The following is a 16,098-nucleotide window of genomic DNA, read 5'->3' as shown; positions in this document are numbered from 1 at the left end:
CTTCTACCAGGCTGTCAAGGCTCTCCACCATCCTATTGTACTCATGACCTATTCTTTCCATCTACATTACCTGCCATGTTCAGGACACTAGCCCCAACCCTACAGCAGGAGCTTGACAACAGTTGCCAATTAAGCTTGAGTAACTAAGCAACTGGGATCTGGAGGACAAAAGGAACTCTCAGGTCATTCAAAATAAAGTTTTTCTACAAGTGCGACTGTCCCCAAGGGGACTGTGGAAATGTGTGAGTGTAGTTGTCATGATGACTGGACGGCTCAACTGGCAATTAGTAGGAAGGTACTAGAAGTGCTGGATATTCTGCAGTAAGAAGTACGGTCTGTCTCACCCAACAACTCTATACCCTGTGTAACTTTTCAAACTTCTGCCACACGTTTATGTGGGTGGAAAACCTGCTTTTAACTATCTGAGCCTAGAATCCAACTGGCAAGGTTGAGAACCACTCCAATCTAAACAAGCATCTGTAAATACAGGAGCACAGGTAGAGAATGGTTAACCATATTGGCACACAAGCATACGCCGTGTATCATGCCTACAGCCTCATCGACACACACAATCAAGAACACCTACAGGCCAGAAATCTACACAGAAGCAATACAACACCCCCTACCCAGTTCTTCGGTCATATTTCCTAACTTATTTTACCATATCTATGCCTCAAAGTGGTCCCCAAATGGGATAAAGAAGGGTATATTAGGTATACTGTCCCTAATGTAAGTCAAACCATAACGCAGGTTTACAAGAAAAGTGATCCCTCCCTGCTGGTGCCAATACTTCCTCTTTAATACTGTCTTGTTATTTACCACCAAACCAACCCAGATACAATCCCTAAAGAACCCCAATTAGCACCAAACGCCAATTCTACTCCTAAGAGCACCCCTCCCTAAAATCAATGGGTTCACATTAAACAGCTTAGAATATTATGAGCCTAACAATTTCGGCTAATACCTTTCTTGAAAGTACCAATGACACAAAAATATTCATGTTATTTATAATATGATAATGCAAATAATGTTACTAGAAAACAGTAACAAGATTATCAGTACAATGTTATTGAGTAAAAGAGATACAAATACAGGGGAAAAACCTTGTAATGTTAAATCTGAAGTGGAAATATTAAGATGAAATCATGACTTTTCTTGTTTTTTTTAAAATATTTATTTTTGGGACAGTGCAAGTAGGGGAATGGCAAGAGAGGGGGCCAGAGGATCAGAAGCAGGCTCTGCACTGACAGCACGGAGCCTGATGTAGGGCTTGAATTCACAAACTGTGAGATCGTGACCTGAGACAAAGTCGGATGCTCAACCGACTGAGCCACCCATGTGGCCCACGATTCTTCTTTTTTACTGTGCTATTACTGTATATTAAAAAGGCCTAGCAGCAATGACATTCCAGTATCAGTAAGCACACCAGGCACCAACCTTGGTTTCTAAATAACATTCGCCACTAAAGGAAACTCTGGAGAAATAGCTGACAACAGGTTTGGGACAGGAAGATTCAAGGTGTGCTTGGAATAACTTTACTGCATTACAGAGCAAGGAAGTACTCAAAGAATAAAAGGTTATGTCAAAAGTACACATGGGGCACCTGGGTGGTTTGTTGGCTGAGCATCGGACTTTGGCTCAGGTCACGATCTCACAGTTTGTGGGTTCAAGCCCTGCATTGGGCTCTGTGCTGACAGCTCAGAGCCTGGAGTCTGTTTTGGATTCTGTGTCTCCTTCTCTCTCTGCCCCTTCCCTGCTCACACTTTGTCTCTCTTTCTCTCTCAAAAAATAAACATTAAAAAAATTTTTTTTTGTTTAAGTAGGCTACCTGAAAGGATACACACTGGCCAAATTTAAGACAAAGAGAAAAAAGCCTGTAACTGACTGTAATACAATGAAAAAAAAAAAATTAAGATCCATGAGCCCAGAGGGGTATTTAAAATAAGTAGAAAAAGGGGTGCCTGCGTGGCTCACTCAGTTATGCACCTGACTCTTGATTTCAGTTCAGGTCATGATCTCGCTGTTTGTGGGTTCGAGCCCTGAGGTGGGCTCTATGCTGAAAGCTTGGAGCCTGGAGCCTGCTTCAGATTCTGTGCCTCCCTCTCTCTCTGCCCCTCCCCTGCTCACTCTCTCTGTCTCTCTCTCTGTCTCTCTCTCACACACACACACACACACACACTCTCTCTCTCTCTCTCTCTCTCTCTCTCTCTCCCCACTCAGAAATAAATAAAATGTTAAAGAAAGAAAGAAAGAAAGAAAGAAAGAAAGAAAGAAAGAAAGAAAAGAAAGAAAGAAAGAAAGGCTCTATATGGTAAGGATCATCAGTAGAGACTAAAACTGCTAGGTGAAAGATTGCTGGGAGACAGGATATTCATACAGTGTGGATATTCATACTCAATAGATTGCTAACCAATTCTGCTACATAGACAGAAATGCACTTCTACAAGGGAGAGATCTGTCAGTAATGATCTGATGGAACATTTTATCACTAATGGCAAGGCAACCTGACATTAGGTGCCTCCTGACGTTAAATATTAGGAAGCACATGGCATCACCTATTACAATGTGCAGCAACCTATCAAAAAATGTCTATGCTACATCTAATCAAGCCTCTAGTCCTGTGCTGCCCAATACAGTGGCCATTTATCCACCTGCAGCCATGCAGCTAAGCAGCACTTGAAATGCAGATAGTGTGACTAAAGAAATGAATTTACAGTTTTGATTTTAATTAATTTAAATAGCCATATATGGCTAGTGGCTACAGTACTGGACCGTACATACACAGAACTTCAGAATGTTCTACTGGACAGCACTGCTCTAAACTAAGTTGCTAGAAATACAGCGGATAAGGAAGCAAGTTAAAGGACACCAAGAAGAAACAATCAAACAAAAGCAGAATGTGAGACATTCTATTAGACAACTACCCTGGGCTCTTTTTTAAAAAGCCAGTATCATGGGGCATGGGGCAATGGAAAAGCTGGGATCATGATTCTGTGATAAAATAGCCTTAAAAAAAACATACAATCAATTGTAACACGTGAACCTAGATTAGGTCCTGGTGAGGAAACAGAGCGAACAGACATTTCATGATAACCGGGGACACATGAATATGGAGTATTAAACGACAGTATGGGGAGCACCTGGGTGGCTCAGTCGGTTACGTGTCAGACTTCGGCTCAGGCCATGATCTCATGGTACATGAGTTCAAACCCTGCGTTGGGCTCTGTGCTGACACCACTGAGCCTGGAGCCTGCTTCGGATTCTGTGTCTCCCTCTTTCTCTGCCCCTCCCCAGTTCGTGCTCTGTCTCTCAAAAATAAATAAACGTTGAAAAAAATTGTAATGACGTTATGGAATTACGAATTTTCTTAAGTGTGACAATGGGATGTGGTGATGTAGGGAACTGGCTTCATTCTAAAAAGATGCATGCTAAAGAACAGAATTTAGAGGTGACCTGGCATGATACTTGTAACTTCTTTTTAAATGGCAGAGCCAAGGGGCGCCTGGGTGGCTCAGTCGGTTAAGCAGCCGACTTCGGCTCAGGTCATGATCTCGCGGTCCATGAGCTCGAGCCCCGCGACGGCCCTCTCCCGTTCATGCTCTGTCTCTGTCTCAAAAATAAATAAACGTTAAAAAAAATTTAAAAGAAAAATAAATAAATAAATAAATGGCAGAGCCAAGAAAGTACATATAGAGATAAGGCAAATCTGCAAAAAGCTAACAGATATTACATCCAGAAGAAGGTATACAGTGTTTGTTTTGCTATTTAAAAATTTTTCTTAGGGGCACCTGGGTGGCTCAGTCAGTTAAGCGTCCGACTTCGGCTCAGGTCACGATCTCACTGTCCGTGGGTTCGAGCCCCACGTCGGGCTCTGTGCTGACTGCTCAGAGCCTGGAGCCTGTTTCAGATTCTGTGTCTCCCTCTCTCTCTGACCCTCCCCCGTTCATGCTCTGTCTCTCTCTGTCTCAAAAATAAATAAATGTTAAAAAAGAAACTTAAAAAAATTTTTTTTCTTATATTTGAAAATTTTGAGGATTCAAATGTTGGGGAAAATACAGCCAGCCATTGGTATTATGTTAATATACTGTCTTCTTTGCGCCTTCTGGATTTTCGTTCTTCTAGGAACATACATACACACACACATATACACACATATATATTTTTTAAGACAGAGAGAGTCTGTGCACACGCACACACACACACACCACGTGTAAGTGGGGGAGGAACAGAGGGAGAGAGAGAGAATCTTAAGCAGGCTCCATGCTCAGCGTGGAGCTTGACTCAGGGCTCGACCCCACAACCCTGGGATCATGACCTAAATGGTTATCAAGAGTCGGGTGCTCAACCGACTGAGCCACTCCGGCGCCCCTGTGAATTATTTTTATAATCAGAAAAATGGTGAGCTATCATAAGTCACCAGCTTAACCAAGTGATCAAACTGGCTATGCTAAAAACTTCACTAAGTGCTACAAGGAGGACAGAAAAGCCCTCAGATTAAGAGCACCGTTCAGATTATACTGTTTCTATTTTTAAGTTTTAAAAACTTTGCAAACTACCCTAATGGAAATTCCAGTCAGAAGCACTTGTATATTTAAACTTTTGGCTCACTAACACAAACGTGTCATAACGTGTTGAGTACCACTTTTCATAAAGCTGCGAGTATCCAGTATTCGTGCAAAAGCCAAAATGACAGTCACTAAAAATTGTCAATCATTTTAAGGTGGACTCTCGAAGTAATCATGGAAGAAACCCAAGAGAAGCCATTTGGTAACTGTGGAGAGATGCCCACCCACGAAAGAAGAGAGAGGCCTCCTTGCTCTGGGGCCAGAGTTGAATTACACTCTCGGCCACGTGAGCACAGGAGCAAAAGCTGAGCACGAGGATTAGCACAGCGCGCCCCAGCCAGGCCCTTCACTGGAGGCGGTGTCTGTGCCAAGGTCTCCTTTCATCCCTGAACTGTAACTGAGAAGAAAGGCCCTTTCCAAGTTCTCAGCTGCCAGAAACAGGAGATTCAATACGGATTTACTTAAGGGCCTTTGCCAGCGATCTGTGGGATTCATTCTGTCCTCTCACATAAAACAGCCTCACACGGGCTTCCACGCTAAAACACGGTATGCTTTCAACACGGTGTGCTTTCTCTGTTCGTTTTCTTTTCTTTTTTTTTTTTTAATGTTTTATTTATTTTTGAGACAGAGAGAGACAGAGCATGAGCAGGGGAGGGGCAGAGAGAGAGGGAAACACAGAATCCGAAGCAGGCTCCAGGCTCTGAGCTGTCAGCACAGAGCCCGACGCGGGGCTCGAGCTCACAAACCGTGAGATCATGACCTGAGCCGAAGTCGGACACTTAACCGACTGAGCCACCCAGGCGCCCCTCTCTGTTCGTTTTCTATATTCAAAATTAGTTTCTCTAAGGAAAAGCTCTTCTTTCGCTGTGCTTTTGTATATTTGCTTTCTTAGGAGGTCAGAATAAAGACGCTTCCACACGCAAAAATGTATATCCCTGTTAGGTAAACCACAGGCTTTCCTGAAATTTTTGATCACTGAACCACATTTCCTATTAAATTCTTTAAGAGGAATTAACTATCAAAATAAGATGTTTTAAGAGACATGATGATTCTTGCATTTTATAATGCTGTGACCAAATGAGCTAAAAATATCTTCTTTCCAAGTAAAAATAAAAACTCGGTAGTACTTACAGAAACACAATCTGTCTTAAGGAAAGTGGAATCCACCACATCGTTGTACGTCATAGTCTCCTCCTCGAGATCTGAATATAGTTGGCACATAATAAGCACTTACGGCTATTTGCTGCCCAACTTATTTTGAAAAAGTTCAAATATATAGAAAAATTCTTTGCCTACTTTTGTACCTATTTTTAAGAGAAATCTGTAGGTGCACACAGCCATACATGTACCCTATTGTTAATAACTCATATTCATGTAATTTGAAATTTCTTAAACACTAAATCATGGAAATTCAGAGCACAGTATCTAAATAAAACCTGCTGTTCAACAAACAAATTAGGGTCATTTATGGTCTCTCTTGACTTACAGAAATTTACAGCTGTATGTATTTTCTCATATTAACATTTCTATTAAACAGTGAAAAGTACTGCTGAGGTTAAAAACCTTTATTTGCTTTCATCTATCATTTAGGAGACTGAAAAGTAAAGCTGTCTTTTTCAAAGAGGGTGGAGCTTATCACTTTACAGTTGAAAATGATGTAAAAATCTGAAACACACCTCATTCACCTCATGAACACATCCTTTGGTTGTTTTTCAATTATGGGCCTTTTCGTATCACTACTGTTATTGTCTTAATCCATAGGCACAGGCACGTATTATTTTGATTAACGTTCTGGAAACAATTTTTAAAAATTAGTTGCCTATATTGAAAGACCAGGAACTCTCACATGAGAATCTAGCTTTCAAGCTTCTCTTGAAACGTCAGAACCACACTGGGTCCTGACTGCCACATGACAGCTAATGGCCAGGCCTGGGCGGGCACCGCCTCCTGACCAGGGCAGGCTCCCCCACATTGTTAGAGCTACATCTACTGTCAACTGCTTGTCCACTTCCCTACGAGCTTATGACCTCTGAGGTTCCCTGGTCTGTAGTAGGACTTCCCCACCTTTCACCTACCATGTTAAACAGATTAAAAATATTCTTAAGATACTGTGATATAGATTTTGTGATCAATGTTTGGGATTTAAAGAGAATCATGTCATTTCTCTAATAAATTCTGTGATACCGTATATCCCCACCTTCCATTCCCAACTGTTCAGGTTGGGGCCAAAAAATAAAGATGAAAATACAAGACAGTCACACAGAGCCTTCACATTTTTCTCCACTCTGAATAGAGTCAAACACTTACGACCTAAAGAAAAAAAAAAAACAGGTTGACAAAATAGTATTTTAAATTATTCCCAAGTAGGTATAGGCTTTTTAAAAATTGTTTCCAAAATGTTAACAAGAGACATGAAATACTACTTCCCTGTTAGAGACGGTTCTGAGATTCCATATGGAGACTTCCAGTTGCTATGACACATATATTAGAGAGTACAACCATTGTTTTGCAGGGACAGGGAACACACAGTACAAGAAGTAGGATAAGAGGATATGGATTTTTTTTTTTCCATTTTAGAGCGAGTACATGAGGAGGGGAGAAGGGCAGAGGAAGAGAGAGAATCTTTTTTTTTTTTTTTTTTTTTTAGTGTTTATTTAGTTATCTTGAGAGAGAGAGAGACAGTGAGCAGGGGCAGGCAGAGAGAGGGAGACAGAGGATCCCAAGCAGGCTCCTTGCTATCAGCACAGAACCCAATGCAGGGCTCAAACTCATAAATTGTGAGATCATGACCTGAGCAGAAATCAAGAGTCTGACACTCAGATGAGCCACCCAGGCGCCCCAAGAGAGAGAATCTTAAGCAGACTCCACACTCAGTGCGGAACCCTATGTGAGGCTCAGTCTCACAGTGGTGAAATCGTGATCTGAGCCGAAATCAAGAGTCAAATGCTTACTTGACTGAACTACCCAGGCACCCTGAGATGATATAGATTTTTCTTTCTTTTTTTAATGCTTTCTTTCTTTTTGAGAGAGAGAGACAGTACGTGAGCGGGGGGGGGGGGGGGGGGCGGCGGGGGGGGCAGAGAGAGAGGGGGACGGAGGATCTGAAGTGGGCTCCATGCTGACAGCAGTGAGCCCGATACAGGGCTCAAACTCACAAACCCTGAGATTATAACCTGAGCCCAAGTCAGACACCCAACCGACTGAGCCACCCAGTCACCCCGATACAGATTTTTGAAAGGATACAAGAGATTTTGATGGGATGATGTAAGATCAGTAAGGCTAGAGATAACCAGAGAGCACCTGGGCACTCCTGAGATGACCATGATCCTTGATACTATGTTATGGCACCTGGCTGCTCAAAAAAAACTTTCCTAAATGAAGGTGAATTAAGTCAAACATGTGGTGAAAGTTTTACTTTTTGTACAGTGTATTACAAACTTACGAAAGGACAGCAAGAGGTACAGGGAAGTAGAAGACATCACTAACTAATCTACAGAAATTTCCAAGATGGCGAGTTTATACCGCAAAGCAACAGGTGGTAAGAGCCAGAGGAGTAGCAGGGAAGTGTGATATTAGGACTCAAGTGAGGAAGTGAGAGAACAAACTACATTTTTTTAAAAAGCTGTGTCTATGTCACAGATCAATTATCAGGCTGCCTACAAATACTTTATAGTTGGTGTGCTGGAAATGGTGCTGAGGATACGGGCCCTGTCCAGACGCGAAGCAGCAGATAAAAGGAGCTGGAATCTGGCCACCTATTGTCAAGTGTCATCACTGACTACGTTTCTCTAGAGGCAGAAGGTACCCATCTCTGTCATCCTTGAAGAGGAGGCAGTTGAAAGTATGCACGTATTTTTCTCCCGATTCTGTTTTCAGATGTTCTTTACCTTTGTGATAACGCTCTTGGTTCGCCTGAGGTGAGAACGGGGGATATAACGAACAGAAGACAGAACAGTTTCAGATCCAGTTTCTCTCTTTTCTCCCTGTCAGCCAAAAGTTTTACCTTTCCTTTTGAATTAGCAAGAAAGAATAGCTCTGAAAACTACACAAAGAGGTGCTTTTCTTTTCATTACAGAGGGTGTCACATGGCTGGCTCACACAAGCCTTTGCTGCCCTGGGCTAGAGATGCACTGTTTCCAAGGCCCCTGCTTGGCCCTGGGAGAAAGCCTCATCCTTCTCGCCCTTTGACGGGTCACTGTAATAGGATTCTGACTATAAGCAGCTAAAAAATGGATGCCAGTTTCCAAAAGGGAATATTTTAGCCCGTTAGATGTGACTGCTAATGTTTCAAGTGCTACAGATTTATCGGTTTCTGAAATTCAGCCAATATGCTGAAATTTTTAAGCCGGGTTAAACAAACCTTCTGAACAGGTTGAGTCTAATGGTACGTTGGCCCGGCGACGCCATGGCAGACTTAATAATTTCACTCCATTCATGTTTATATAGAAAATTCTTCCACTAATAACATATATGTATGTTCCATGGAAAAAACTTGATAATCTATGAGCTAACCCAGAGAACCACCATGAGCATTTTGGTAGAGCTTCTTTCAAGGAGCATAGAATTAGAGGAGCATGCGTGCTGAGACTAGATGCTCTGGACTGTAAGACTGGTAAGGCTGGAGATAACCAGAGAGCACCTGTGCACTCCTGAGACAACCATGATCCTTGATATCAGGGTGTTATCGCACCTGGTTGTACCTTGAGCACACTTAGCTGGGCACAATTTGTTTGGACAAAATACTTAATCTCACTGAACCTGTTTTTTCTCACCTGTAAAACGTAGACAGTAACAGCCCCCAGCTCAGAGAGTCCGGAGAGAATTCGATGAGGCAACATTTGCAAAATGCTTAGAACAGAGCTTGGCACGTAGTGTGCAACCAGTGTTATTCATTTTTTCCACACGAATAGACACACACATTTCTTTTCCACTGAATGGTTTTATGTCACAAATCCTGTTTTTGAGTCTGCTTTGACCACTTAGGAATGTGTCACAAACATTTTCCTGTGTTAGTAAATATTTTTTTTTACTACATACACGGGATCCTCCCGGCAAAGCTGCTGCAGGTGTTCTGAAGCACCAGCCGCCATGCTTTTATAGCACATGATCTGGACACTCTGAGCGCAGCGAGAAATAAGAAATCATCAACTGATGCAAAGTTGAGGCAAACGTCTTCAAAATAGCCAGAAGCCGATGATGTCACCCGGCAGCTGTGCCCACAGGTCACCTCTGCCGGGAAGGCTGAGTGTGGTGCACATAGGAGGGAAAACACAGAAGGTGGTAAGCAGAAGCCAGGACACTGAGAGAGATTAGAAAGGCATCATCCCCGTGGAAGACGGGGGCTGGGCCACAGGTGCAGCGACCAGGCTCCTTGAGCTACACTGCACTCCCACCGTCACTCCACCCACCGTGAGCGAGGCCCTCCTGTGCACTGTGACCCAAGTTTCCAGTTCTGCACAGCCTGTAGGCACAGTTCTGGGACACCTGTAGGCATGTTTGCTCCTGGCAACCCAAAAAGGGCCTACCTCATATTTATGTGGCTGCTCTAGGGGTCACGTCAACAAAGGAAACATTTATTTTGTGAAGCACTTGCTATGTGTTAATAAGCACTGCAGATGGAACAGTGAGCAAAAGAGAATAGCGTCTGACTACAGAGAATGTGAAGTCTAGCACAGGACACAATTAAGCAAGCAGTACCAATGATAAGCACTACAACGCTAGGAAGCACAGACTGCAATGGAAACACACAGCAAGAAGACTGAGTCTGCAGGGAGGAATCACAAAGGCTTGATGGAGGAAGGAGCCTGCGGGCTGAAGGACAAAGTTAGCCACGTGTGCCGGATACTGCAAAGTGCTCACTCAACACCCATTCCCACCCAACGTGGACTCCACGACACCAGGCTTTTGAAGCTACCCTCTTTTTTTTTTTTTTAATTTTTTTTTAACGTTTATTTATTTTTGAGACAGAGAGAGACAGAGCATGAATGGGGGAGGGTCACAGAGAGAGGGAGACACAGAATCTGAAACAGGCTCCAGGCTCTGAGCTGTCAGCACAGAGCCCGACGCGGGGCTTGAACCCACGGACCGTGAGATCATGACCTGAGCCGAAGTCGGACGCTTAACCGACCGAGCCACCCAGGCGCCCCGAAGCTACCCTCTTTTTTTTTTTTTAAGTTTATTTATTTATAAATAGAGAGAGAGGGAGAGGGAGAGGGAGAGGGAGAGGGAGAGGGAGAGGGAGAGGGAAAGCAAACATAAGCAGGGGATGGGGAGGGAGAGAAGGGGAGATAGAGAATCCCAAGCAGATTCCTCCATACCACCAGCGCAGAGCTCAACGTGGGACTCAAATCCATGAACTACGAGATCATGCCTAAGCCAAAACTAAGAGTCCAATGCTTAGCCAACGGAGCCACCAAGGCACCCCACAGTTATACCTTGACAGAACAACAGTGGTCTGGATCAGCATTTCCTACCAGGCCACCAAAGAGTCTTGGTCTCGCTTAACAGGAAGGGCCTGGTTTCTTTGGTGGGTAAACATCTTTCTTTCTTTTTCTTTTTCTTAATGTTTATTTATTTTTGAGAGAGAGTGAGCGAGCACAAGCAGCGGAGGGGGAGAGAGAGAGAGAATCCCAAGCAGGCTCTGCAGCAGGGCCTGATCTCATGAATTGTTGAGATCATGACCTGAGCAGAAATCAACAGTCAATTAACCAACTGAACCACCCTATCCGGGTGCAATGCTGAAACTATTTAGAATGAAATAAAGAAATGTTTAAGGGAAAGGCTCCTGGGTGGCTCAGTCAGTTAAGCCTCCAACTTTGGTTCAGGTCATGATCTCACAGTTCGTGGGTTTGAGCCCCACGTCCGGCTCTGTGCTGACAGCTCAGAACCTGGAGCCTCCTTCGGATTCTGTGTCTCCCTCTCTCCCTGTCCCTCCCCTGCTTATGCTGTCTGTCTCTCTCTCTCTTTCTCTCTCTCTCAAAAGTAAACGTTAAAAAAATTTTTTTAATTAAAAAAATGTTTAAGGGAATCAAAACCATAATATATTTCTTTTTTTTATTTAAAAAAAATTTTTTTTAACATTTATTTATTTTTGAGAGAGCTTGAACTCAACGAATCGCGAGATCATGACCTAGGCCAAAGTCGGATGCTTAACTGACTGAGCCACCCAGGCACCTCAAAACCATAATATATTTCTATGTTAAGAAGATGACCAGGGAATCTTGATTTCAGGTCAGATGATGATCTTATGGTTCATGGGATCAAGCCTTCGTCGGACGCTGGGATTAGAGGGCGGAGATTGGGATTCTCTCTCTCTCAAAATAAATAAACTTAAGAAAACAAAAAACAAAAAACAAAGGAAACCAGGCATATTTTATGATTTTGTAATATGTAAAAGAATCTGGCCTAGGGCGCCTGGCTGGTTCAGTCATAGAGCATGCGACTCTCGATCTTGTGGTTGTAAGTTTGAGCCCCAGTTGGGCATAGAGATTATAAAAAAAAAAAAAAAAAAAACTTGGCCTATTAGATTGTAACCACAGTTTTGAAAGTATAATTGAATAATTTCTTTCTGACTTGTGTTTAAACTTCTTAGTAAGTTTACATATATTATGGGAATATTTAAAGAATTTAAGACTCACCTAGTTTGTAAGTTTAATGTATGAGATTCACAGGACTTCAGTTGAACAGCTTCATCAGGCCTTTATTTTATTTTTTAATTTTTTAATGTTTATTTATTTTTGAGAGAGACAGAGTGTGACAAGGGGAGGGGCAGAGAGAGAGGGAGACAAAGAATCCGAAATAGGCTCCAGGTTCTGAGCTGTCAGCACAGAACCCAACATGGGCCTTGAACTCACGAACTGTGAGATCATGACCTGAGCTGAAGTTGGATGCCCAACTGACTGAGCCACCCAGGCACCCCAGGGTTTTATTTTTTTAAATCAGATAACTGAAGTTCTTTAGAAAGCAATAAAATACATTTACCTGTATAAAACCAATTTGAAACATCTGAAGGTCTTCAATTAACTGGTCTAAATATTATCTAAAAGTGACTAGTAAAATCTTCTATGTTTATCTAGAGAACAGACCTGTGAGCATTATGAAAAAAAAAAAAACGTTTTTGAATGTGTACTTTTACAAAAGTCATAACATTTTGAAACCTAAATAAACTCCCTGAATAGCGATTTCTGCTTACAAAAGCTACCTTTCAAGGGCAATTAAAAAAAAAAAAATCTATCTATATCCTCTCTGATTCCAAGTCTTGTACTCTGTTGACGGATGTGGAATTGGAAAAACCATCCCTTCTATTTTGATAGAAGCCACTGAAATGTTTGTTTTCGTAATGACATATTTCACTAATGTTTACTGTCTGTGCAAACATTTGATTTATTCAGTACCGTATTCTAAAGTTGCAAGCAGTTCCCATTCTTTATCTCTCAATAATGCTAGAATAAAGCATATAGTGTGGCAGGACTCTCCTTTGACGGGAGGGGGAAAATCTGCTCAGAGTCAAGCAGGGCTTAATTTCAAGCTCAGGACCCCATCCGGACAGGAGGGAGGGGGATCCTGAACATATGAGGACATGATTCATTTCGGTGCTGCGCCACTACCTTCTCAAATCACAAGCCATTCTGCCTCCTCCTTCACCACAGCCTCCCTCTCACCAACTCAGGCGCGTGGGATGGCATTTTCCAGGAAACAAAGGTGAGTGGGGTGCCCTACACCCTTTCTTGCCCCTCACTGCATTTCTCCTAGTTCTCTCCATCTTCGCTGCATGTGTATAGTCAGGGATGACTCAACTGTAACTCTCAAAATCAAACAACAGTAACAGCAATGTAAGTTCTCCAGAGACAGACGCCAATCCCAACGTGCTCCACAATGGTACAGCTGTCAGATTCCCCCCATGACTCCTAAAACCAAGTAGCAAGTTTTGCAAAGTTTCTGAACCTTTTCCTTTCTCTCTGTTCTAGAACCCTCTATTTCAGGCCTTCCAACCACCTTTCTTAATCCACAACTGCCACAGAAGCTTTCAAACATCACTTTTGCTTTACGTGTCTTAGAACCTACAGGAGCCAAGTGGATCTGAATTAAGAGTGTGCAGCTTAGGTCCACCAACTGGTCCAGCCACTTAGCCTCTGAGATCTTCCAAGGACCAGGCAAAGATGTGCAGCCCTGCAGCATGGGAGGGCAGAGTACAGAATCACATCTGCCCCTCCAGGCCACCCTGCCCCTGTGCATTCCCCATTATCCCAGGTCTGATAAGAAAGGGGGACTCTTCAGGACTTTTACTGTTCCATCCATTACTCCATCTGTCATGGAAGCATGTATTCATTACTTTCCATTTACCTACCTGTGTACGAGGCACAGGAAGGGAGGATTTAAACTTTAAAACATACTCTTTGCTCCCAGAGATTATAGTCTAGTTATGGACACCAGATATATGATAGAAGGAGAGGCACACGAGCCAACACAAGTCTGCAGGAGTTTCAGAGCAAGCAAAGAACTCCTTGAGTATTCCAAGAGTAAGTCAGTCTCAGAGGACTTCAGCAAGGGCTGAACACTGAAGAACTGTAGGAGTTAGACTCATTCTTAGTGCGATTTTATACGTCCTTAGAATCAGTTTTAAATTCCCTCTGGAACAAAGAAATAGATCTAAAAAGCACCAACTATGTGGCGAGGGCAAGTAAATGAGGGTGATAAAACACACCACCAAGTTAGGAATCTTAAGTGAAATCATGTAAGCAGAGCACAGCAGGCTATGGAGGAATGTTAGTCAGTTTCTTCCTCCTGGCTTTGAACTGCAATCTCTGTCTTAGTTTCCTCAAAGTAAGGGAACTAGGGGTCCAAGACTTTACTTCTTCCGACTATTTATTCTAGAGTATCTAGTAAGATATACTGGGCATAGCCCAGGAATTCAGTACATATATGCTGAATGTCATGTGACTAAATAACAAAGAAGATGCTATTATCTAATGGCACCATTAATAACATCTTCTGGCTAACAGAACTGCTGCGTTAACCACTGTTCTAAGGCCAGGACTCAGGAAGCATAGGAAAATAAGGGCCACCACCTCCTCATCTAAAGGTTAATGAGAATGAGCCATTTATATCAATACTGCCTGTTCCTCTGATTTCTTAGGGCTGATGAACTATTTGTTCTTGATCTTCTGCCACAGGTGACAGAGGCGATGCTGAAAGAGCTCCATGGGAAATCACAAAAACTGTCTGGAATAGTTAGATACAGTCACTACTATGAGCCCTCTCCCTGCACAGAGTGCCTGACAAACATGACCACGTCACAACCCGATCACCCCTGTCATCAAGGAAGCACAGGGTAACTGTTAAATGCCTTCCTTCTGGGATCAGGAGCATGTCTAGTCAGTGGGTGGTGATAAAGAACTACACAGACGTGAAAGATGCAGGATTACAAGGTACTGCCGTGCCCTTTGTTCTCAACGCTCACCTCCTCACAGACTTCACGGACTGCCGCCACACTCGGCTCCTCCTCGGGCTCCATGCCTCCCCCAGGGACAATCCATCGGTCTGGATGGCGACTACTGCTCACGAGTAGCACCTGAAAGTCACAGAGGTTACATGGGCAGTTAAAAACACAAAAAAGACACGTTTTTATAAACTCAGACTCTTAAACACCACCAAAGTCTAAGTACCTAAGCCTATTTTTTGTTTAGATCTCTCCAGGTCACTTCTGGTAAGGTAGCTTTTATTTCTATTGGAAAAAGCAGACAATCCGCCTTGTAAAAGCCGAAGGACATGTGAACCAGTGGCCATTACCTCTACCTTCCCCTCAGGCCTATCTATCCTCTTCTTAGCTCCTTTCTCTAAAGCCCTTTGAACACAGAGCTGACAAGGACTGGGGGCGGGGAGCGGGGGTGGAAAGTCACTGATGAGCCTGTGAACGCTGTGAAGGGCTGGCCAGAAGGAAAGCAGTCCTTAGCCCTGGTTGGCACCGCAGTCCCAACACTTTCCCTCCCAGGTCCTCACTCCCGCGTGTCCCAGCTCCTGGCCCATCACCACCCCAAGCTCTAAGTGTGTCCTGAGAACCCAACTCCCTCATTTACAGGTCAAGTTGAAAAACCTCATCATGCTTGCAACTGAGAGAAAACTGGGTATTTTTTACGAAAAAATTTTAAGAAATGAGAAAAACCACCAAACACACACACAAAATACAGATACAGGCTACAGTATTATTAATTCAAAATTAACTGCATTCTAATCACGGCTGAAATAAAATCTAGGATTTCCCCAGCTCCTTTTCCTTATCCTTCTCCAGGACAGGAGCTAAACAGTTAGCTGGACTCCTCCTTTGGAGGTAGAACTCGGTTGGCATTACTTCTAAAACTAAAGGAATCCTCTATTGCTCCCTAAACCATCACTTTCTGATGATGTCTTTTGAGTGTCCAGCCCTAATCCCAACACACTCCCCCTTGAACTTCACTTCCACTCTGCAGTCATTCTTGTTGCCTGAAAGCAAACGCTGTGTCCTCTGGAGCCCTTACAGATTCCACCTCTGACTTCC

At 43.1% G+C, this 16,098-nt stretch overlaps 1 protein-coding gene across 1 annotated transcript in view; it reads right to left on the bottom strand.

The window, feature by feature from the left end:
• Positions 1-16,098, bottom strand: part of NUDT3 (nudix hydrolase 3) — a 125,507-nt gene that overhangs the window by 45,396 nt on the left and 64,013 nt on the right. Inside the window, exon 2 of the mRNA XM_047102607.1 lies at positions 15,025-15,135. Coding sequence (XP_046958563.1) covers positions 15,025-15,135 — 111 coding nt within the window. The remainder of the gene's footprint in view (positions 1-15,024; positions 15,136-16,098) is intronic.

Source organism: Lynx rufus, unplaced genomic scaffold, assembly GCF_022079265.1.
Source record: "Lynx rufus isolate CCGP_SWC_20201006 ecotype Redwood Valley unplaced genomic scaffold, mLynRuf1.p SCAF_6, whole genome shotgun sequence".
NCBI lineage: Eukaryota > Metazoa > Chordata > Mammalia > Carnivora > Felidae > Lynx > Lynx rufus.
This window is presented reverse-complemented; position numbering and strand designations above follow the sequence as displayed.